This window comes from Gallinula chloropus, assembly GCF_964237585.1.
Source record: "Gallinula chloropus genome assembly, chromosome: 20".
Taxonomy (NCBI): Eukaryota; Metazoa; Chordata; class Aves; order Gruiformes; family Rallidae; genus Gallinula; species Gallinula chloropus.
Genome location: NC_140105.1, coordinates 3,193,733 through 3,218,952, shown reverse-complemented (window position 1 = coordinate 3,218,952; position 25,220 = coordinate 3,193,733). Strand labels below are relative to the sequence as shown.

At 38.0% G+C, this 25,220-nt stretch overlaps 1 protein-coding gene across 1 annotated transcript in view; it reads right to left on the bottom strand.

Annotated features, from left to right (window-relative positions):
• The window catches only part of FOXK2 (forkhead box K2), a 44,695-nt gene that overhangs the window by 11,391 nt on the left and 8,084 nt on the right, over window positions 1-25,220 (bottom strand). The window contains exons 2-3 of the mRNA XM_084273390.1: window positions 2,912-3,106; window positions 3-150 (exon numbers count right to left, since the gene is read on the bottom strand). Coding sequence (XP_084129516.1) covers window positions 3-150; window positions 2,912-3,106 — 343 coding nt within the window. The remainder of the gene's footprint in view (window positions 1-2; window positions 151-2,911; window positions 3,107-25,220) is intronic.

The following is a 25,220-nucleotide window of genomic DNA, read 5'->3' as shown; positions in this document are numbered from 1 at the left end:
ACCTTTGGGCTATCTCCACCTGATGCTTCCTTGTCATTTTCTGACTGTGAATTGTCAGCCATTAAATGTAGGTCAGATGGTATTACACGACTCATTTTGTACCCTGAAGAGCCTGCACCACGGGGGCTGGATGGGCAGGAATTTGCAGCACTGTAGAGCATAAAAAGAAGATCCTACTATTTTGTTATACAGTATATCACCACATTATGTCTAATCAAAAAGCTCTTATTGCAGAAAAGCCCACTACCAGAGCTCCTAGACTACAGTTAAGGGTCTGTCAGCATTTCCATTATAAACCCCATCTTCCAAGCCCTTCTAACTCATCTGTGGGTATTAAAATCACTGCAGGAAGAAACCTGTCAAATCAAGCTCAGGCTTTCCTCCTCAAAGGAAAAAAGGATTAACTGGTATATTAGGTTGTATTGTATTTGTGTAAGATTTGCCAACAGAAAAGTCCACTTTAACTCCATAACCAACCACAAATTTTAAGACCCTCATCTGAAACAAGAAACACATCTTGCATGAAATTTCTGCCATAAGCTTGTACTCAATCTGCTCAAAAACGATCATCTCCCCTGCACAGTATTTTTGCACATTTAGCAAGTTTTAGTGAGCACTAAGGGGAAAAAAATAAGTTGATTCCAATTTAAATATAAACCAACATTATTTTAGTGTTTACAGGTATGTGCACATACATACACACATATGTATCTGTCTGTAAATGGGATGCATCAGCAGTGACACACCTAATTTATCACAGTGTTAGGTCAACAGAGCAGATTCATATGATCTTTTGGTTTGTATCAGGGTAATAAATGAAAGAAGTGTCTCTTGATTCCTCACATTCTGCTATTCATCATAAAAAAATCAGAGGTAAAATGACAGGCAATTTCAGCATAACACCTTTCTAACAGTTGTTCCCATCTTCCCCAGTCCACAGGAACCACAGCTGCACAAAGACAGTTTTCTTCTACATTTTCCATATCGCCAACAGGAAAAAGACAGTCAGTGGGTGACGTCTGTCCCCTTCCCCAAAAAACACCCCATTTTGGCATTCTCTACAAAGATGTGCACCCCCCAGCAACTGATAATGTAACTGATTTCAACAGTCCTCAGAAATTCCAAAAGGGTTAACTGAAAATCAGAATGACAAAGCCTGCTGTGCTCCCAGAACCAGCCTTATCTACCTTTAACTTAACCTGAATCTACAGTTCAAGATCTGTTACTGTCCAGTAGGAGATAAAGCTAGAGAATGTTCCTTAGTTCTATACAATAAAGCTTGAAGAATTTTACATCTGCCAGGTTTTGTTTGTCTGCCTGGCCTTTGAAGTTTTTTTTGCTACCTCCCTTTTTATGTTCAGAAACAAGGCAGGCACTGTAGATTGGGCAAAACATCCAGGGAAAAAAAAAGAATTTCAAGTTTCACATCACAAGAAATCCAGAAACAATTTGCTACTAGTGATATACTACTATACAAAGGAGAATGGATTTTTTAAGTGTTGTATGGAAGAATCCTTGATCAGAGCCAAAATGTGTAACTAATTTATTTTTTTAAATATAGGTCACTGCTGTTCTATGTTTTCACATCTCAGCTGACAACATCCCTCTACTGTGCTCACTTTAGCATATATTGACAAAAAGACACATATGGTATAATCAAAGCAAGTTTACAAGTTTACAGGATGATTTGAAAAGAAACTGTCAAGCTTTGCTCTCAAAATAGACTGAAGACTGTGGTCTCTCCCTTTTTTCTTTTTTTTTTTGGTAATAAACTCTGCTCAACAGGTGCATGAAAGCCCTGAAGAGAATTACAAAATTCATAGTGAGGCAAAGACCGCAGTGCTATATGTGATATTATCTGAAATATTTATGAGCTGTTCTGTCATTTCTTGGGCAAGATATGTTTTCCCTGAATTTTAATAAGAAAGCAAACCTGTTATACAGTCAAGTCTAGATCTCTTCTCTCTACTTTCACCACTTATATAGATCTCATTAAACACTACAATATTGAGATCAAGATCTTGGCAGGCATGAAAGAAGCCAATTATCTTTACATTCAAATTTCATTAACAAGATCTATGTCTTTAAAAATCAATCATTAACAGTCCTTCAAGCGAAGATACAGGAAGTGAGGGGGTGGGGGGAAACAAACCCCTTTCAAAAGCACTTACACGACTTTGAAACACAACTTTCAACACCTTTATATATAATACTTGCTCCTGAACTTTCTATGAGTTTTAAAAATTGTATCTCAACTAATTTTACCAGTTTGTAAGGACTCCTTGCTTAAGCTCAATGGAGGTTGGTCCCAAATAACAAGTGAGACAATGGCTCAATTACCAAATTAAGCAGCATAGCAAATAAAGTCCAGGTTAACCTCCCCTGCAGAAGACTTCTGTACATTAAACTCCAAATCTTATATTGTATTTTACATAAAACATCTGCTTACTTCCAGCAATGACTAATCATTAACAAATCTTCTGGATGTAAGAGATCAGTCTGGTTTTCACACCAATGATAACTAAACCCCCTTTTTTAATGGACAACTTCAGAGACAGTGACCATGAGAATGTTTAAAAATGGCATAACTTAGACTTATCCCATTTCAAGTGCTGTGATAAACATGCAAGAGCAGAAAGCCATCAGAATCACATGGAATGCAAGCAAGAGATATGCTCCTTGGCTGTTCTAACAACACACTGCTACACATTCAACAAGGGAACTGTTAATGCTAAAGGCTGTTCATGCAACTATCTCATTAGTTAGCAGAACAGTGCTTTTCTCCACGTCAGGTAACACTGAGCTACAACTAAATTTTTACCACAAAACCAAAATACTTAAAAGAATTGGGAAGTTGTGGGAAGTCTGTACCCACGCATTGCCCTATATCCCATCTGCAGGGTTTAAATACCTGATAGTTCCTGTGGGAGAAGGGAGAGGGCTGATCAGGTGAGCCATGTTGTCTGGAATGTTTATTGTTAAGGGAGAGATCTGGGGTTGCACAGGCTTCACTGGGGACTCCGGGGCCTCCTGTTTTTCTCTCTTTTCATTGGACAGAGCTGTGAATGTTATCTTGATGTTTGTGCTGGGAAACCTGAAAGTACAGCTGAAAAGTAAAAAAACAAACATGTAAGTCACTTGTTCACAGAATGTAACAGTTTTCTGCTGACTTGAACAGATCAACTAACTTCATTTAAACCTAAAGGTACCTTATTATGTAATTACCTGTAACCACCTTCACTTTACAGATCACACAGAAAGGTCAATGTGACCAGAAAAAAAAAATCCCCAAATAAACAACTTGAAAATTTGGAAAGAAATATAAGGAAATACAATTCTTTGTAACAAGGGTATTTATGTGTTGTCTCTAAATTTCTTGAGGTTCAACCTGATCTTGCAACTGTCTTCAGAAGAAGTATTATTTTGGAGGCAAAAGGTTATTATTTTATGATGACAAAGAACAGACTTGGCAAATGAACAAATAGGTCTGTGATATCAAAATCAATCAAGAGCATAAATGTTGACCAGTTAGAAGTTTGCACAGTTTTGTAGTCAGGTCTAATTAAAAGGTTTGGTTTATTTTCTATTAAAATACATAAAACACACATGGGTCCTAATTCTGATCACTTACAGAGTGTATTGTTGTTGTACTACATTCAAGTATCTTTCTTCAGAGTTGAATTTAAGAGCCAATTTCAACAAATTGCCCCTTTTCGTACATTACCAAAGATTACATGTTCAAATTTAAAGAGTAATGATAAACTAACAATGTGCAATTGTTTAAAAAAAAATTGAAATAATGGAAAACAAATGCAGCTCTGAGCATTTTCCTTTCCACATCTCTGTGTATAACATTTAGAAGTTAGCCCAATTAAACTGAACACGCTCTTTATAATTTCTTAGTAAATAAACAGATCGAGCAAACAAGAAACTTAATTTTCTCTCCGTAAAAGCATCTATAAAAATACAGCTCAAATAACTTTACCACCTCTTCTTTCTTAAGCTGTTAAGACTGCACTCAGCCCTAAACTCACAACTGTATTTACACACCTCTTCCACATAATGAAAAGGACTTTTCAATGACACACTACCCAGAAAGAAAACCTCAGAACATGTGAGGGGTGGGGTTTAAGGGATTCCAGGTACATTTAGTGTCCTAAAGAATGGAAAGAGCCGCATGCCGGAACAGGCCTAAGAAACGTGGCTACCAATGCAAGATACTGTAAACAAAAGTCATCATTTCTCTGGAAAAGTATTAAATAAAAAAGTGATGTAAGAATTGGAAGGAACACTCAGCTGTGGAGTAACCTTAGAAACACTAGCTTATGTGTTTTATTTCTTACAATGATTGTAAGGGTATTTATAGAACAAAGATGACATTTGATTTTCACTACGTTTCTTGCCACACGCATCCCAGTGATTCTTTTTTCCTACAATCCACACCCAAGGATCAGGAAAAAGAAGAAGAATTGACAATGACCTTCCTTTTCTCTCAGCCTTACTTCTCAGTATGGACCACGTCCGAATTTAACAGGCGACCTATTTCTGAAACATGCTCAATGTACTAAATTAGGAACAGAATCTGTGCCAAAGAACTGCACAGGCATTTCAGCAAGAAAGTTAAATGGACTAATTTCTGGGTTGTTTTGTGTGTTGTTTGTTGGGGTTTTTTTTAGTATCTTCAGTAATAATCCATTCCTCTTTGCTTTTTCCAGTATAAAGTACTTTTTGCTTCTATTGGTTTAGTGACAATTGAAAGGCATCTCCGCTGTTCTGCTAATAAGAATGTTTTCTAAACATTTCAGTTCCTCAACAACAACAACACTACTTCTCAAGTGCAGAGCGGGTAGCCAAAGGCATCCTTTTTGCTAAAGATTAAATGAAAATCCCTGTGAGAATCTCAGAGTGTTTGACAGGTTTATATTTTAGTCACCTGCTCTATATATTTTATGAGGCCACTCTATACTTGCAAATTTAACTTAATGCTTTTCAGAACAAGCTTATTTCAATTTTAAGAAAATAAAAATGCAGGAACAGCCAGATATAGCTTTAGATGCTCACTCACTGGTTAGGTATCTTATTTCCCAGTAAAAAAACCCACAGAGTACTTGATGAGCAACCAGAGTCAGTGCTGGGGTGGGGTTACTATGGGGAGGAGGGAGGATGTTCACAATTTACACACAAGTACCATAAATATGGAAACATGTAAAACATACACTTGACAATGCCCCCAGTATTCCACGTCCACTGAAACATCTCCCTTCTCAAACGACTGCACTATCCTAAGGCATTACCTGTCTTGTGCATCTTCTGCAAAAACAAGGTAAGGGCAGCTAACTCAGCTGGGACTAAAGCACAGATTGCAAAGTACAGCAGAGACCTGGTCCTCTCAAATGCTGCTCAAGTTTGCATGGGGGCATGGCCAAATGAAAAACATCCTTGAAAACAGGAGTTTTGTCTACTCAAAGGTATTGTATACAACTGTGCCAAACAATTTGAACTTACAGTCAGGAAAAACCTGAAGATACTACTGCTATAGTTGACACTTCCCATGCTGAACTTGAAAGGACGCCGTTATTAAGGAAGAACAGTATTACTTAACAATTGCTATGTGGTTAGAACAGGAAAACACCTGAATATTATCAAAAGACTACATCTGTCAATTGATTCCCATTTGTAAACAGAGGTGTTTTTTTTTTTTTTAACAGAACCACAGTTTTTGTAATTGGAATTCAGCCAAAAGGCAGAAGAGTGTTTATTAACCAGATGAAACAGATTTTCTGAATAAACTGAATTAACACAAATGTATTGCATTTACTTCCAAAATCCAAGAAAGGAACACATTCTAGTTTGATCAGAACCAAGTTGGTTTTGGCATATTCTTTAGTTATACAACAAACTAAACATAAACCACAGCACACCCAGAGGGAGAGACCTGATCAAACATTTAGTCTACAGCTAGCTGAATTTGATTTTACTCCCTGTTTAAAGTGTTTACAATGGCTTCATGATGTGCTACCACAGGGCGGTTGCTAGAGAAGAAACTCATCTATACAACCCACTTAAAAACCCCAAAACTGTTCTGCAAGCTGCCACTCTAGACCTCATCTATTCAACTATCATTCTTCTTTTATAGGGCAATGCCACTCAAAATCAGACAGAGATTGATCCAACAGATTGCTAAAAACAAATGTTTACAACTGAGTGTTGAAAAACTTAGATGAAAAGTTGGTATCTGTAAGGCATCTAAGTGATGAAAACGAACAGCACTACTCAGCTGATGTACTGGTGCTGTATTTCATGTATTTCAAACAGCTCTTCGTGCTATCCACACTTCAATAATTTTGTGCATCTATTGATTATGACAAGTACTTGCACTGCACTTTCTACAGAGCATCACACAGGAGGGAAGACACTGTGCCATCTAAGAAACTGCAGCACATGTGTCACAACCAAAATGCAACTCCTGATCCTAATCCTTTTTTTAAAGTTAATTCTGGGTTGACTACTGCAAAACAGACAAGAAGCATCAAATCATTTCAACCTATTCCCTAGAAAACTCTTACTATCTCTACAGCTCCCAGCAAAAGAGATATGTTGATCTAAGCACTACCTCTAAAGCAACTTTGTGGGGTGCCAGATAAGCGTCTTGTGGGAAAACGTGCTAAGTCTACTACTACAATGCACACTTCCAGGCCTGCTTTTGCTTCAGTTGTATTTTAGAAGTCAAGTAAAAGTTCTTTTTTTGCATCACTCAGATAGAAATAGAGAAATAGAGTTTGGAAGGGACCTCTGAAGCTCTACAGCCCAATCTTCTGTCCAATGCAGAGCTAACTTCCAAGTCAGACCTGGTTACTCAGGGTTTGGTCTAATCAAATTTTGAATCCTTCCAAAAAATGAGGTCCTTCAACCTCTCCTCACATGCTACATATATATACACACCAGCATCTCAGCAGCCCTCCCTTTATCTCTTCGGTTTGTCATCAGTTTTGTTTCTATGGGTGGCCCAAAACCAGACACCATAACCACCCAGGAGGTGGCAAACCTCCATCATCACAATGGTGCAAAGCTGAAAGACATACAACTCTCCTCCTCCAGGATTCCCCAGTCAGTCATTCCCCTCCCTTACCCACTTCAGATGCAGGGCTTTAGGTTTGTCTTTGCTGAACTTCACATGGTTCCAGTCAGTCTGGCCCTCCAGCTGGTCCAAGTCCCTCTAGCTGACCGCCCTGCCCTCCAGCATGCTATCCGTTCCCCATCCCAAATCCAGCACTATCTGCTGCCTGCAATGGGTACGTTCTGTCCCACTGCCCAGGTCACTGACCCCAACGTGACAAAGTTAGAATGCCACACGAGGGTACCACTTCCTCAGCATCGTTCTACATAACATCTGTAAATGAAATCTAAGACTAGCATGTCAAAAGTGGGTGGCATTCAAGCATCCATAGGAGCACAGCAGTTGGAAATTGCACGTTCCATCACTTCCTGCTAATGGGTAAATTTCAGTATGAAACGAGCACTGAAATTTCATCATTTCTACATTTGCTGCTTCATTTATTATTGATTTTATCACAACAAATTATTAGGAAATTAATTATAAAATATATCTAGCTATTGTTTTAAAACCGGTTTTAAATAAGGCTTAAAAGATGAGTCTTTACAAAATAACTAGAAATACCATGGAGGTAAAAAAAGCTCAGAAATTCAAGTAAAATTACATATAATTTCAGCCTTTGCAAAGTCTGTGCATAGTGTCTTCATGTGCTGAAGAAAAAGCACATCTCTAAAGAAAGAGCTGAGCCTGGTGCCCCTCAAAGTGACACACACAAAACACCAGGAAACCTCTGAGAGAAGACTCAACTCCACGTCTCGGAGACACCTGAAAGTAGCTTCTGGTAACTTGGAGAAAAGCGACTATTACCACACCAAGGCTGCTTCACTCAGCCTACCCTTTTCCATAAGGAACTTACATTTTGTAACTTCCTCTTCTGAATTTTATACCAAAAGGTTTCTGAGTGTTCAACACCAAGAGCAGGCTTGCTAAATTATTCACATCCACAATTTATTTTTAAGACTTTGGGCTGTGTTTAATTGAACTGCGAGTCAATACTGCAGCCCATTTCCAGAACAGAATCATCATCTTTATTCCCAGACAGGATCAACAAATCCAAAACTTATTAAGACGACAAACTGAACTGAGCTACTTCAAAGCAGAGTCACAATTTTAAGATAAAGTACCCAACAGTTAAAAAACTAGGTTTCCAAACTAATAAGGAACGTAGATATGTAAATCCACCCAAAGAGTCATGATATTAAATAGCCAACTGGAAACTCCAAGCACTGAATAATTACTAATGAAATAGCTCTTGCCATTTTTTTTGTAGGAAACAACTTTTTAAACACAACCATTCTGTGATTTGTTTTACAGAAACTTACTCCTAAGTAAAACTAACTCATAATAAGAAAAATGCTAAGAGTATAGGAAATTTTATAATGGACACTCTGGATATGGGTGATCAGGTATATGTATTACTAATCAGATTATAATTGTTTTTATATTGCCCAAAACAATCAGAACTCGACCAGAAATTTCTCAATGGGCAGTTTTTTTAGATAGCTGCTTGTTCATCTACATAAGGTATATTTCCTATCAGAAATTCCAGCTTTAACATCACATTTGTAAAGCATTCTGTATTTGTTGGTACTGTAAGAGAGGAGCATCCACTTCTCTCTATCAACTTGCAGGGATTAAAAAAAAAATTATTCTAAAACTTATATTAAAGAAACATACAGCCCAACCTGTCTACTAACTTTTCAGAAGGAAGATTTTTAGGCTCTTCTGCTTGCAGTTGGCCACACCCTGTACAGCAATGTGAGAAACTACCCCAGCAGGAACACAGCATCACTTCCTACATCTACACATACAAGTCGTGCCAGGATGAATTCCTCCCTGCCTCCATGGTTTTAAACTCAGTTTTTATTTAGCCAACTTACCATAAATTTACATTCAATTACATGTGGCCATTACTAGTCAGGACACTTATAGAGGTTACCCAAAAAGCAACTGCCCTTTAAAAAGTGGCAGCTTTTCCCTCTGGGGAGTGAATCATGACCTCTTGTGTGTTCCCTTAATTCTCTGTATCCTTTGCAATTGATTTCTGTTGACCGAAGATCAATAGTTGCAAAGCATGTCCTTCACAAACAGAAAATGTGAGGGCTCTATAGCAAGCTCGACCTTCAATGCCAGAAGTAACAAAACACCCTCAGGTTTTTAAACCAGCGATTAGACTCCTTATTCTGAGCACAGGGCACGCTTCTCACAAGTATTGGTGGTTTTTTTCCAGGTGTGCCATCAGTGTCTACACAGTAACAAAAAGCAGTATGAAAAAACACCCTGAAGAAAAGGATCACTGATTTATCTGTATGTATACTCAGATGTCTTAAGATTCAGAAGCAAAGACCTATGCATCATCATGAGTGATGAAATACTGCTGTAGCCTTATGTTGTTAATTCAAGTTGACCAACAAAACACTTTTACCAAATTGTAAGCACAGGCTAGAAATATGATCTAGTTGTACATGAATGGCTCCCACACAGGAAATGTAGGTTACGTACTTCCCTGCTCTTGTTTTAGCCAGTGCATAAGAAGTGTGTAAAGTTGTTGGTATTCATTCTAAGAGTGGTGCTAGTGTGCTTTCAGAAGGATCTGGAAACAAGTCTGTCTGCGTCAAAAAAATGATCCTATGACAACAGAATACTGATGACAACAACAGGAACTTTCCTGAGCCATTAGCAGCAAATGCAAACTGAGTAGTAACACACTTTCTTGTCTGAAAGAGTGTTCTCCTTTCCCTCTTAGACAGCTCATTTCATAAGGACCAATGCAGTTTTAAGCCTGTGTTCACATTTAAGAGTCGAGACTGAAGAAGCCATGGCCCAAAGTTGTTCAACGATAGCAATTTTGCTGCAAACGTAAATGATTCTATTAACAGCTTAAAGCTGATCCCACCCCTCCCCTGCGTTATTATGCTACAGAAGTAAGCATTAACAAAAGTGCTATTACAAATTTTCAAAGGTTGCTGGTTTTAGCAGTCAGACACTGCATTTTCTGTATATACCAACCACACAAACACTGGTATTGATCAGCAGCAAAAACATTTCGGTTATCCTGGTCGTGGAAATGTGCTATGGTGAATTGAAAAATACCTATCTCGTGATCACAAATACCCACTGCCTTCTCCTCCTTTCTTAAAGGGTAAAATATTTAAATCAGCAAGAAGAAAGGGGGGGGGGGGTGTGTGTGAAGAAAAAAAGCGACCCCAAAACCTAAAGAAATTCAATACAGTAGCCCTGCACAGGCTGCAGGAACCGAGAAAGAAATTGGCCTGCAGGCAAGAATGTAGGCAGCAGTTACTGTAGAAACCAGGCTCTTCGCTGCTTTTCTCTAAGCAAAAGAAAGACACAAAAGAGCTGGAAAACAGCGATCGATGGGAAGCAGCTTATAAAGCTGCTTGTCACATCTGCTGCAGGAAAACCAGACACTAATTCATTAAAACTGCTCATGTAATGCCTCTGGAATTTGAGGCTCCCCAGCCTGTGAATACAAAAGAAACTCCGCCTATGGAAACAGTGCATTTTCGGTATTTAGCATCTCTGTACACAAAAGCCGTATGCAGAGTCAGGTTGTGTGGTCTCTATCCCTAAATTTCATTCTAAACTATAAACACGAATTAAAATTTGTCCAGAAGTTTGTGTGCCTCTATCTTTGACAAATTTCAAATCGCTGTTTTGAGGCCCAGCAGAGCATACATAACTCTACAATACAATAGTTTCCTGTTTAAAAAACTGAAACAAAACACTTGCAACAGGAAAGTAAAAAAAAAAACCAACAAAAAAAACCCCACCAACAAAAAACCCCATAATTTCTTCTTCCTTCAGATAAATGCATTTAACAATGGTTTCCTATTATCAAATATGCAAGCTCAAACTTTCACCACGACAGTAAGTGCCAATCAAAGCCTTTTCATAGAGCATACGACTTACAATCATATCTGAGCTCAAGCACATGGACCAAAGCCACTCTATGCTTTAATACCAAGTTAGCTAGTTAGAGAGGTACCTGGGATTTCATCCTTAGTTACGGGGGACTCACTGGGATGCAGAAGTTCATAAAGAAACACTGAAGCTATAATAATATTACTCAACGCTAAATAAAAAGCCATCAGCAAACCAAACACAACTGTTTAGAGCCAAACATACAGCACTTGGCATTTCATTACTCTTTACAACTAAGAGATGGGGAAGTACAGTGAACAAGTGTTTTCATGATGTGTTTTGACGCAGGCATCATCATAAAAAAAGCACTTACATGACTCACACACTACTTGAGTAACAAAAGTCTTATTACCTCACCAGAGACCTGCATTCTAGTGCAAAATTATGTCAAAACTCCCAAATCATGACCAAAAGAACAGCTACACGCAGAGGCCCAGACTGCAGGGAGAAAAACACCATTCCTGAACTGAGGAAGCAAAGTCTACTTCAGACAGAACTCTGTTTCCAAGAGCAGAACATTCCTTTTATTTCACACAGAAATCCATGACTAACTCAGGCCATTGAAGAGTGACAAAAACCTCTTCCTACCAACTCTAATTTTGAGTAGACAGCAGTGTTTAATTTACCCCTTAAATCCGACTGTCTGGTCAAAGACCAGACTTTTTCAGACTCCTCTAAAAAAGCCATTGGCATTGATTACATTTCACAATTACTGACTTAGAGATGTTTGATGTCCAAGGGCCATTCCATACTTGCTTCACACTGGTGACGCTGCTGGGCTGGGTATCTCAACGGAAATCAAGATTTTACAATATATTCTGAGATATTTTAACTCTGCAGAACGTTTGTTCCAACCAGTTTTGAATTCTTCTATTTGTGAATTCCTAACACTTTTCCAGTGAACACACAGACCCTCACAAAATTTGATATGCGCAGACTGCTCCACAGCATACACAAACTTACCTTCCTTGATCACTTGTGTGGACACTCAAGAACCAATCAAGACTCCAAAGAGCCTGAAAGGCCACAAAGCAAAGCAACTCTCAGGGTCTAATCTCTCTTCAAGAGGGTCAAGTAAAAAACACCACAACACCTTCATTTAAAAGCTGTATTGTGCTTAATACATTAAAAAATAAATGTTTTCTTATGCAACTTTTCTAATAATTATCTTTAAATGTTAAAATTTGAACTAATACAGAAAAACAAGCTTCCAGAATTTACTACTCATGAAAGGAAGTGCAGAACTCCACTTGTAAACAAGAGTACATATTCTATGCTTTTCAACAGCAAAAAATTTGGTGAACTTGGGACCTTTAGGCTTGACCAAGAAAGTATTTTGACTATGAATACTGTTAACAGAACAGGTTATGATCACTTAAAGTTGAGCATTCCTCACAACATTTCTACAGCTCTAAAGATATACCCATACTAGAAGCTGCATTAAGAATAAAACTTGTCAGAGGAATGGCAATTATGTATCACATATTACTAAATAACTAAAGCATTTTTATGTTCCCATACTAATTTCAAGATCAACTGCAATCCAGTAAACATACTGCTCTGCATTTCTGTAACATCTTTTTCATTAGAGAACACTGAAGCACTGAACACACGTCAGCGTTAACTCATCAGATCCAGGATTGTTTACACTCCTAGACACAACAGTTTAGGGATAGCAGCATTCACAGAACAATGTATGTAAGGAAGTACAGAGCTCTGGTAAAACCAGAGCCAACAGTTCCTCAGAAACAAGGTAAGGGGAGGCAAGTTGGAGAGGGAGAGAACAAGGGTGTTTGCACTGCAGACAAAGCAAGTCACTTCAAAACCCAAGGAATTAATTTTAAAAGACAAGGCATAACTCTTGATAAAAAGTGCTAGAAAAGAGCACTGAGATTTCATCATTCCCCCCGCCTCCACCCATGAAGTATTATCCCCATTTTTAAAAACAGATTAAACAGATTTGTGACTTGGCCAAGTCATTTTGGCAAGCGTGCAATAAAGCTGGGAACAGAACATATTTTCCCCAACACTCAATCTTTGTTTAAACCACTGGATCATCCCTTAAGTTGTCTTCTCCTACAACCACTTTAAGAGGCAGAACAACAGGTGAAGGACACATCTTCAATAAAAAGGCAGATTATTTAGTTGAGTAAGACTGAATTATTCCAGCCAGAGTTTGTAGCACAGGAGCAGCTACTTAAGGAAAAAAAAGTAGTGGCAATGAAGGCCACATAGCAAAAAGTAATATGTGCACATGTACCTCATGCAAAATATGTTGTCCCAGAGAGAGGTACCAGAATTGTCATTTCACCAATTCTTTACTATAACACCATGAAAACTGCACATTAAATGAACATTCTAAAATCTATACAGTTATATACTGAGGAATTTGAACGTGTTAAGCTACACTAACCTCATTTCTTCTATTTCCATGAGAAGCAGGACTTTTTTTTCCATTATCTAAGAAAAACAGAACAAAAACCAAAACAAAACACTCAAGTAATTTAAAAACAAAAACAAACTCCAAAAGCCCTACAATTTATATCCTAAATATAGAAAAATATTTAGGGAAAAAGGACTCTCCATGTGCCTTTAGTAATAAACAAGAGTTTCTCATTCAAGAGGATAAAGAATTGTTAAGCGACTAGAACTGTTACTCATTCACATCTCTCAGTTGTACCAGTGCAGAACCACCTCCAGGCGTCCCAGTAACACACAGCTGGAGGTGCTGGAATCTATGAGTATGTCCTCTCCCTCTGCAATATTGAAGGACTTACTCCTACACTGCCCTAGACCAATGAAACGGAATTGCAAGAAATTTCACTGGCAAAAAAAGCCAAATTTTTTTGCAATAATCAAACTGTTCTGAGAAGGAAATACATGGCAAGTGCTATCTTCAATTTTCCTTTTATTTCCTGTCATATTTAAATGAGCAGCATTGCTGTACACTATTTAACTTGTTTTTACACAGCTGCATTCCTACAGCCAGGCAGTTTCCAGTAACCGGATCAATCCCATACAACAAAGAATACTTTATGGGAAGGGAAAGACAAAAAGCATATAGTTTTCTGTGTAAACCAAACCCTATCTGAGGTTTTCTAATACTAAAAGAAGCATGTCTTAAGAGTCGCTTTTTTTTTGTTTAGTTTCAAATTCCAGACCTTTTAAAATTATTATTCTGTGATTTAACTAAAAACCAAAACATCAAAATGGAAAAAACTGGTCCTGGTACATAATGCACTGTTTCACTCTATATCAATCTCCTTCAGACTCTGGTCCTTCTTTGAGATATGCTAAAGCTGAATCAACTTCCTAGGTAGTAGCTGACACAGTATTAAAGTATTTCAGAATAAAAATTAATGTTGAGTCTGATCTTCTCTTCCTCCAAAATGATATAGCTTGTAAAATACTTCAACATGCTGAAAAAAGCAAGCTGCAATCAACTCCAAAGTGGTTCTACACAGAGCTGGACTGCTCAAACAATTAAAATTCCCTCAATGAGCAGAAACTTGCAAAGCTTATCTAGATAGATATAAACATATACATAAAGCAAGGTGTCACCTACATCAGAAGGAAAGTGACATTTGTCCAAGCCAGGCTCTCCCAGCTTATCAACCAAACACCATCCTTCCCTGAACGGTCATAAAAAAGCCTCCAAATTACTGATTAATAACTCCCCATGTATCTATCTGCTGGACCTTCCCTGTATCAGAAGGCCATTAGTTGTTAGTATTTCATTTATGTCATGCATGAATATTAATTGCTATATAATCACCAATTCCTGTACTGAAATTTGAATGTGGTCTTGCATATTTAATAACAATGTTCTCTATCAGTCATGTGGTTTCTTCAAAATCCTGCTGCAGAATGCACTTGTACAGCGAAGCTGAAAAGATGCAAATGAGTTCCATGCATATACCACTGCATAAAAAAAGAACTGCAGACACTAATTTTCACAGTACTTAAATTAACATGTTTCTATTTAGACTTGAAAACCAACCAGTATTTGAAAGGTTTGGATTTTCAGAAAGATATAGTATGTAGATACGAATTGTTAATCCCTAGCTACAGAAAGCATCTCCTCACTCTCATATATGTGTAAAGCATCACACTACATTTCTTCTAGTTATGACTAAAAAAACCCTTTTATCCTGAGAATACATTTTTTAAATCCACGTTACTACAGGAAACAGAAAGAAGAGTGGCATTTCCCATAATATTGCAAGGTGGTCCCTAAGTTAAAGGTACCATAAATATATTTTACTCATTAATTAATTTTCTGCTCTTAGAAACACCAATCTAGAATACAATTTCTGGTTTAAAATTTTACCTTTTTAAAAAGAAGGCAAAAAATAGAGAAAAGAAAGATTAAAATACTGAAAACTCTGAGACATTTTAACACTATTAGAGAGCATCACCACAGCCTTATTCTGTACTGTACTAACACATATATAGAGAACAATGTACAGACTTGAACTCAGAAAAGCTAAAAGTAAGATAACTGACACTTCAGATTACTAAAAACAATTTGTATAGAACTATAGTTTTTAACATCCTTGCCCTCCAAAAAAAGAACCAAGATTTTTTTCCTCCACACACTACAATTTTTTCATTAAATGTTAACTTTGATGCGTAGGTTTGTCATGGATTTTAGGAGGAGTCAAAAAGGTTCACTAGATATTTTTAATCTACCAGTCCTTTAATCATCATCAGGAATCACATCATGAAGACCTTAAGAGCACTAATTAGTTCAGTTACAAAATTGTATCTTACAATCAGTTTTGCCCTCCCTCCTGAGAAAACAACCATCAGTTGATATGGAAGTGTTACAAGAATCAGTGACTTCTCCATGAAAACTGTCAAGGCAATGAGACAGGACACCAAAGGACACAGAAGGCTTGAAATGCAATACAGAATCCTTAAACACTTCATCGCTGCCCAAAAAACAAACCACCAACTTTACCAGAGACTACCATACACTACCTATCAAGTATCTGTGTTTGAAGATGTTTTTGTGGTGAAGTGCAAAGGGAGGACCATCAATCGTAGGAACATTTTGGAAACTACTAAAACAGTACAAGCACCTTTTTGTTGGTTTTCCTCTCCAATTTCTTTGGCCTTGGTGGTCACCTTTTTCCTTCTTCTGAGGTGTGCTGGGTAGTATCTTTGACTATGAGTTTATATTCCTCACAGGACTGCCCAGAAACATTATGCAGCTTTTTTTGCCCATGGAGTAGGAGATGAAGGACTTCTCTGCCATGTGTAGGGCTTATTGGGACTGACAGCGAGCTCATTCAACTCACTACTGCAGCACCAACTGACCCAGCAAAACAAAACTTTTAAGAGGTAAAAACTATTTTCTGGGGCAGAGAACTAGCTAACAAGGGACCCAGTGGTGCTGGAGCCACTTAAAGGGACCAGCTGAACCCTGGAGCCAGGACCAGGAACTAGAAAGAACAACCCAAACCTTTCAAGGGCAGAGAACCTACAGATTGGGTAAAATGTTGATAAAACTGCTACATAAGATACCCTGAGACACTTTGTGAATCTTGTTAATTTCTTCCCATCTGGTAATGGAAAAAAATGCACTTCTGACTGGACAGAAAACTAATCCTGATCCTGCCTCTCTCTTCTTCCAAGGGATTGTTTTTCAGGCCTGCTAGTAAACTAATCTGACTTGAGCACACAATGTGAACACCAGAGCTAACACATGGGACAGAATAGGATGGTTCTTTCAGCTCTAACTCCCACTTAGCCTGTTTAACTAACCTTGAAACCAAAGGGTTAGTTACAGTTTATCCTCACAGCCTGAACCGTATATACAGGTATGCTTAAAACAACGAGGTAAGTGCTGTTTGTGTTGTAATAAAACTGTTCTGCTGTATAAATCTAATGTAAAGATTTTTAAAAATCCCATTTAAAAACAGAAACAATGAGAAAGATATTATCAATTGCTTGGGGAAAAACAGGGTTTCTCAATATATTTAATACTAGAAGCAAAAGCCTTCAGTATCAGTGTATCCTTTAACTCAATGCACTGTTTCAGGAGCAAAATCTATATAAAAGAAGTATGCAATATTACCTACAGTGCACACAAACAATTAGAGGTGGTACACTGCTTTCTGAAAAGCTCACCAAGTCCAATTAGTTTTCTATCATCTGACCTCATCTGAGGGGTATCACTCCTTAAAATGTTTTAAAATGCATTGCAAAGATGCAATGTATTTCTATATAGATTAAAGTTTTATTTACTGGTGCTCCCCAAACTGTCAGTCTGGACCAGTGCTCACTCAGATCCAGTGTCCAGAGCACAAAGTTGCTGCAAGTGAAGAGTCACAAGAAGTTTGTGACTTACACTGTGATCAAAAATGGTTTTAAAGACCTGAACAAGCCTAATGGTGGCAAGGGATGAGGGAAAACACCTGCTACTTCACAGAAGTTAAACATAAGTGCTAAAAATTTTACACAAATAGGTATCACACCCAACTAATGAATATAGACCAAGTCCCAAAAGATTAAGTATAAGGCAATTTTATCTCTCAATTTCAAGTTGCAGATAGTCACACTAGTCTCCACTGTTTCATTGATGCTACCACATGAGATACGAAGGACCACATCCTGAAAGAACCAGCACAACACAGTGACGGTGGTGATGGTAAACACAGCAGAAAAATTTAGAAACACAGAATCAACAGCAACAGTTTAAAAAAAAAAAAAAGGAGGGGAAAAAAATGAAACAAAAGGCTCAGTGCTTGACATTGACAGAGGGGAAAAAAACCTCTCAAAAATAAACAGCTTGGAACACAAACTAAATAATTAATGGCCTCACTGAAGAGGGGGCATGTGCTGGTCATATGTTCAGCGTATGTTATTGGCACCATTCACCAGCAAGTTCCATGTTGTAATAGCTTAAACATTTAAATCTGAAATGTGCTGCCTTCAGGGACGACATGATCTGGACAGCCCTGACGAAACACACACCACTCAAAGTGAGTACACGCTAATTCTGGCTTGCAGGTTATTTCTCCATACTCCAAACAATGCTTTGCTTGGCACTAACTCCTTTGAAGAGCTTATATTTAATATAACCAGTGGTGCTGCAAAGCAACTTTTAAAATCCGTAAACTCAGTTTATGTAAGAGTATATAAAAATTACTATTGTAGTATCTAAGAGTCTTGGAGGCTGCTTTCTGCTTGGATCCATGCTACAGATGACACGTGCATGCATTGAAACTTCAGAGCAGCAATACTCTCTGAAGCCGTGCACAACCTCTCTAAGCATTCAGTCTGAAGCACAGCAATATATAACATGATACAGCCCATTGCCCAGCTGACACTTAAATGCAACGGTGTAGTTTTAAAACTCAGAAACACAGGGAAGGAAAAATATATCAGCTGGAGTTGAAACATGCACCTTCAAATGCTCGCACTCAGTAACAGCCAGCTCTGCCTCCCCACGCTACAGTCACTTCCACTGCTGTGAGTTACACCAAGAAAGTTGCTTCTAGCACTGGCACACAGAGATGGTTTGAGAAAGGATCACCCCTCACTACTGTATGCTAACTTCTGACCTTATCAACCCTTTTAGCATTCAAACTCGTGGCTATGATTAGAACTATTTACTTCCTTTTAAATACCTATCCTGTAGTATTTTAACACCACCCACCACCCCCCCAAAGCAATTTCCCTTCCTTTGTGTTTTTTGTATTAAATCATTACAAGTAAAATCCTGTCTCTGTTTAGAACATCTTTAAGAGGGTTATTCTAATGACTTAAAGATGGTGTGAACCATCACAATACTAGTAGCTAAGGACCTTTCAGATTTAAAAATAAGTCTCCTTCACTCAGTGGAGAGTTCATCAGCCCAACTTGTGTCAGACACTGTCAGTTTGTTCTCAGCAAGTAATTTATTTACCACAAAACGACCCTGTAAGAACATAGGGAAGTCATGTATATTCTCTTCTTTAAATCACTTGGGAAAAGATTGAACAAGCTGCTACCACAATGACAAGAGAGTCATAAGTAGGACAAAATTGCATTAGTATAACACATCCAGTAACCAACACTTCCTTAATCAGAGCCCAAGGATCTCCAAGTTGAAACACAATGTCACTGCTATAGGCACCCAACGCCCCTGGTACTTATTTGTATTTATCTGAAAGTAATTAACCTTAAACTACTCAGATGTTCAAGAAAAGAAAATTAACTGAAGAACAAGATATATACCTAACCCTACTAATATCAAATGTTGTTGCAAAAAGCAGTAGACACAAAAATTTACCTTGGAGATAAGGGGAATAAATACATTTCTGTAATTATTTACATTTGCATGACTTTTTTTTTCTTTCCTTTTTTTTGTTTTGCATGGTTTGCATGCTTCTTTTCTTTAAAGGCTTTAAAACCATCCATTTTGCTGATAACCTTAGATAATAGTGAATAGCCTCACATAAGATTCCTGGGTACTTACTAGCCCACAGCGGACCAAACTTATTTATAGCTAAGTAGCAAGCTGGGGTTAGTGATCTCTTCCAGGCTCAACGATCTTCCAACCTCAGAATAACCACACCATAAAACAAGCAGGGTTGTTTCACTACTGACAGAAAAGTAAACATTTGTGTACTAGGGTGTGCTTGCAGCTCTGGCTGCCAGTCTGCAGTAGACAGTAAAAGCTATTCACAACAGGCCAAAATTCATGAGGGAAATTGAAAATCTTGATCACTAATTGCTTTCAGAATTTAACTTACATCTTTAAAACACTAAGACAGGTGGAAGGCTCTGAATTCTTCTCTCAATTATGTTTCCCATTTCATCTGCAGAGAAGGTTTTTTTAATATTTAATTAGTGCCATATTTTTCTATCTGAAGAAGGCAATATTCCCCATATCCTATGATGCAGTTAAGGAAGAATTACTATGTGAAAAAACAGCATCAGAGCCCACAGAAAAAGTTTCAAAACAGAGAACAGCTAAGAAAATTATTTTTGTAAAAAGTTCTAATGGCATTCTGGCAGAACCTCAGTTATAATGAAGTTTTGTTCCAGAAAGCCTGAACATCCACAGATTTGGATATTTAAGCTAAATAAACACCAAACACTTTGAAAAAAACCTGTGGTGGTGTCAGCTTGCTCAGTGTTCCCTCTCTCTTGCCCCATTGCTCTGCTTAACTGCTCACAAGAACCTGTGCAGTTCAATCAGCTCACAAGAACTTTTGAAGTCACTGTGGGAGCCTCCTCAAAGAGCAGCACTCCACAGAGGCCACCAGTCCTTAGGAGGGAAGATAAAAAGAGAAGGGATGTAGCAAGTTGAGAAATAAGTAACGAAATAGGTAAGAAATGATACAGCTTTGTACCATTCACTGCACAAGGTTATTTTGTCTTGCAGGGTTCCCAAAGCATCTGAGCACTGTTAAATGGGTCTGGAATTTGCTGATAATACAGACATTGCATTTCTCAGCTTTATGGACAGATCAATAGCAGGAAAAAGATTTTTAAAACAGGGTTGAATTTTAATTCAACAGGATAAACAGCTGAAGTTCTACTGTGGTTTTTTTTACCTATTGCATCTCTTTCCTGTATTGCTAAACGTGCCTGTCATATGAACATTTTAACTGACATACACACTGTGGTTTCCAGGTCCAGAATGTCTGTAGCAATTATCAATATCTAGAAAGCTGAATGAATAATACTAAAATGAACTACACACTGAGGAGCCCACCATAAACTCAGAATTCAGTTCTGCATTCATTTCAGAACCCACATTCATAGCAGGGGGTAACCACCTTGAACTGGTGCATTTATTCAACTCAGTAACATAGGCACAAAAGCGCTGCCAGGAAAAAGGCTGCACTCTAACTGTCGATAGCATCATTGGAAGTTGGACTGCATGAGGATGAATTTCATCATTCTATCAGAACCCTACTGCCCAATCTAGTAATTTTCATAAAGTTCCTTCAAAGTAGATCCCACACTCCTCAAAGCAATTTTTGCATATCACTGAACAGCATCAACAGTTCACCATTTGGCTTGCAGCCCCTCATGCTACTTAAGAATGAATACAGTGAGTAAGATGAAAGGGCAGAAAGGACCAAAGCCATCAACACCCTCTACCTGACAGAACGTTCTGGGCCAGATCTACACACATGAAAGTGTTTGGGCTGGATAGCCGTACACAAGTCTATCAACCAATGACAGTCTAAGACAGATCAAGCAAAACACCTAGCAGAAATCTTATCTGAACCTAACCCAGCCACACCCAGAATACTCACACATGTAAGGAAAGGAAATACCTTACTTCCTTTAACACATCTTTGCTCAATGCATTATTTAATGCTTACACCTATGGAAGTTATAAACAGGATTTTGATTCATGATAATTTAAGTAATTCACCATTACAAATTTCTGACAGCATCTAAGTCCCACTGAATACTGCACTGGAAATAAAGGACACTTTTTTTAGAATCTGATCCTACCCCAGATGATTGTTTTTCTTCAATATTTTGTTTCATCCCCTCTGAAGGAGGCCTCAGAGTGACAGTGAGAAGACAGCTCAAGCAGGAAGCAAACACAAAGCTACTTTCAAGCCTGTTTAAGTACAGGCTGGATCAACTGATTTGATTTCTTGACTACCAGCACACTTGCCTTAAACAACAGTGCTTTTACTACCCTGTGTAAAGAAGGGAAAGAAAATCTCTCTCTTAAATGACAACTTTTTTCCTGAGATATTTCTGTATTCTATAAAGCAGATATCAGAAGACCCTCAAAAAACATGGGATATCCAAACCACACCTGATCTACCTGCAGTCAAATTCAGCAGATTCATGTATTTCCTAAAAAAATACTAAGGATACAGACAACCCCTGCAATAAAGGTCATGTAAAAAACAAAAAGGTTTTAACATTTCAAAGGTCTTTTTTTTTTTCTTTCAGATAAGACAACAGACTATCACACAAACTCTAGTTAAGTCACCTGTCTCAGAGAAATCTGCTTTCTGACATAAAGGGCTTGGGGAGGGGGAGACAGTACAAAAACACCACACAGAATTTTGACAAATCTACCTCCACTACATCCTTAACACTCAGTTTTCCCCTAGAGGTTGTGACTTCCCTCATCTAAAATATACTGAACACTACCAGTTGGACTAGGGACCTATAGAGCCTATAGGGCTAAGTCAACTTTTAGGCATGTGATACAATGATTTAGCATATACCATGAAACTATACATTATGATCCACAGCCAGCGAACTTGTACACTTTTCTCTCTGTAGACACATTTATGCAGATTTTTTTTAAAAGGGCCAGAAATCACATATTAACTAAAGGTATGACACAATTGAGTCACCTCAGTATCCAGTCTAATTAGTCACTTCTTCACACTATTTAACTTAAAACTAATACTTAGCATACCCTGTTACCAAAAACTATGCCATCTCAAGAACCTTCAGGGTTTAAACATATTCATATTACATCACAAGTGCACCAAAATTATTTTTGGTCTTCTACTGTTTTAGACCTTTCTTTTTCTTTCCATTTTAATTTCAGAGAGCAGAAGAGCTCCTGTAGCTGCAATTCCTTACTGCATAATTCCACAGAACGCAGCAAGCCAACTGTTGCTGAAAGTCTGTGCTGGCCCACCACATACCTCACGCCAGGTCCACTGCTTGCCAGACCTCTCTGTGAGCCACTTCAATGCAACAAAAAACCCACCTCAAAATAGCAAAATAAGCAGACAGCAGCAGCTTACAGAACATCTGATGAGTTTCAAGACCAGCACAACCTGCAGTTGGGAGCACTACAGAAAACCAGACCTTTCCCTCCCATGCTCTATTTCAGGTTTCTAACAAGTGAGACTCCAGATTTTCCTTAATCACATTTCCCAAATTAAACAAAGTCAAATTCACTTACATTCTGTAATGATAACAATAATGTTACTTCTCAGTCTCAGTGCTTAATCTTGAGGCGACCTTAAATTTTTCCAACCTTTTTCAAGCTTTCCAGCAAACCCTTTCCTTTCTCCTTATGTAACAACTACAAGCACTACTAATTCCCTGTCCATATCCTAAAGTAGAACACACTGGCCCATGTCCTCATCTTTCCCATGTAGTAACTGAATTCTCCTCTTCCATTTTTCTAACCTGTACATGGCATGAAGCTAAAATCATCCTCTTGACCATTATTCTTACAGCTTTCATGTTTGCTTAAATAAACAGCTTGTCCTGGCTCAAATGTGAACTTACCTCCATGCAGAATTTTGCCCGAGTACACTCGCCCTTCTCACGGCTAAGCCTTACTCTTTCAAATCCTATTCTTTAAAGTCTTTATGTCCCCTCATTGCTATTCAAGCCTTCTCCACCTACCTAGAAAGGGCAAAAGATAGCTGCATCACCTTAGGAGGGAAATTCTTTAAGAGTCAGCTTCTTTTCCTTCTGCATTAACTACACTGATACTGAAACCATCAAGCCAGCCTACCACTGAAGTATATAAACCATGTATATATGCCTTGTCTGCTCAAATTCTATTCTACCTAGAGCACCCCAATTATAACTGTAGGATAAAGTTATGAATCAGATTTTTCCCATATTCTGTCTCAAAAAAAAAGCAAAGAGCAGAAAATAATCCCAGATTATGTGTTTGTATCTTCATAACAAATTAGACTTTTACCTGACATGTAGTACAACAAAGAATCATACACTGTGCTAAGACAGTAATGTTTCAGGTATACGTTTTTTGAGGAAATTGATGCTTCAATGGAAGTTAAACTGTTTTTTTTTCCCCAGCTACGACAGAGAAAAATAAAAAGAGGTGGAGGGGGTGTGGAGTAAAAAGGCAAGCTAATTATCCGTTCCCATAGTGCAACATGCCAGTAAAAAACAGAATTTAAAAGCAACTTCTATCAACACAGTAGTTCATCCATATCATCTCTGAACCAAAACCACATGTTCACCTTCATTTCTTTAAATGATTTTGCAAATGTGAATTTCAGTACAAGCTGTAAACACTCTTCTATTACATGCTAACCTGTCTTCTTATCAATACTAGAACTAAGAGGCTTATACCTCATGAGCTCTATCTAAGGCCTATTTGAAGAACAGGAATTTTCAAAGCATCACTGTGTATTATAGGAAAATTATCTCTGAAACTTGATGGTGTACTCCAATATAAACACCAAGATGATCATCAACAAAAGCATCAAAATCATTTGCATGCAAGAACCCTGCTGGCAAGTGTAAATAAACAAATGCCCAACTAGATGTTTGATGCTTTAGAAGCAATTTTAATTAAAAACCAAGCCAAGTACTGGCTCCTTGTTAAAACACATCATAAAAAAAGTCTCTTGCTATAACCCAATGTATTAAAAAAGGACTTACAGAGGAAGTAAAGGCTGAACAGCTAAGCAGCTTCACCTACTTGTACCTCTTCTAGCCTTAAGCCATAAATTTTCATCCAACCATACCTATACTGCACCTAATAACCAGGTCTGACTACAGCAAGGCTTTGGTTTTGTGTTTTTGTTTTGGTTTTGTTTAAAGCACCTTTTTCAATAAGGCATCTATTTTTGATCAGCAGAGGATGGTGAAATGGATACACCACCATTACTCCTGGTAAGCTGTTCCAACACTGCTAAAAAAGTACTTAGTGAAAACCTTGAGAGTTCAGGGTTTCTAAGGTTTTATACCTGTGCATGATCCATTAGCAAGCCTTTCAGTACTCTAATTCATCCCCATAAAAGTTTATATACACCAATCCAGCCATCCCACACTCCTTTCTGACAGGACAAACATAATGAACTCTTAAGTCTCTCACTACCGGCGATTCCCTCCAGCCTTCAATCCTTTTTAACCATCACCCCCTTAAACTCTTGCAGTTTTGCAAGGTTCTTTAACACAAATTTTGATCCCAGAACCACATGACACTCCAGCACCTCTCTGTACCTGCTGACACAGATCTCCTATTTCCACACAGCCATCACATCACTCTGCTTTGACACATCATCTCAGTACAGGCTTCTAATGATTTCTCTACAGTCATGACTTTCAAATGCACTCTACTACTACTACTTTTCAGAACAGTCTCCTACCCTGTAGATCTGGCCTAGATACCTTTTGAGTGAGATGTCAGGTTTTGGTGTGGTTTGTTTTTTTTTTTTTCCTTTAATGGATTGACCAAGTC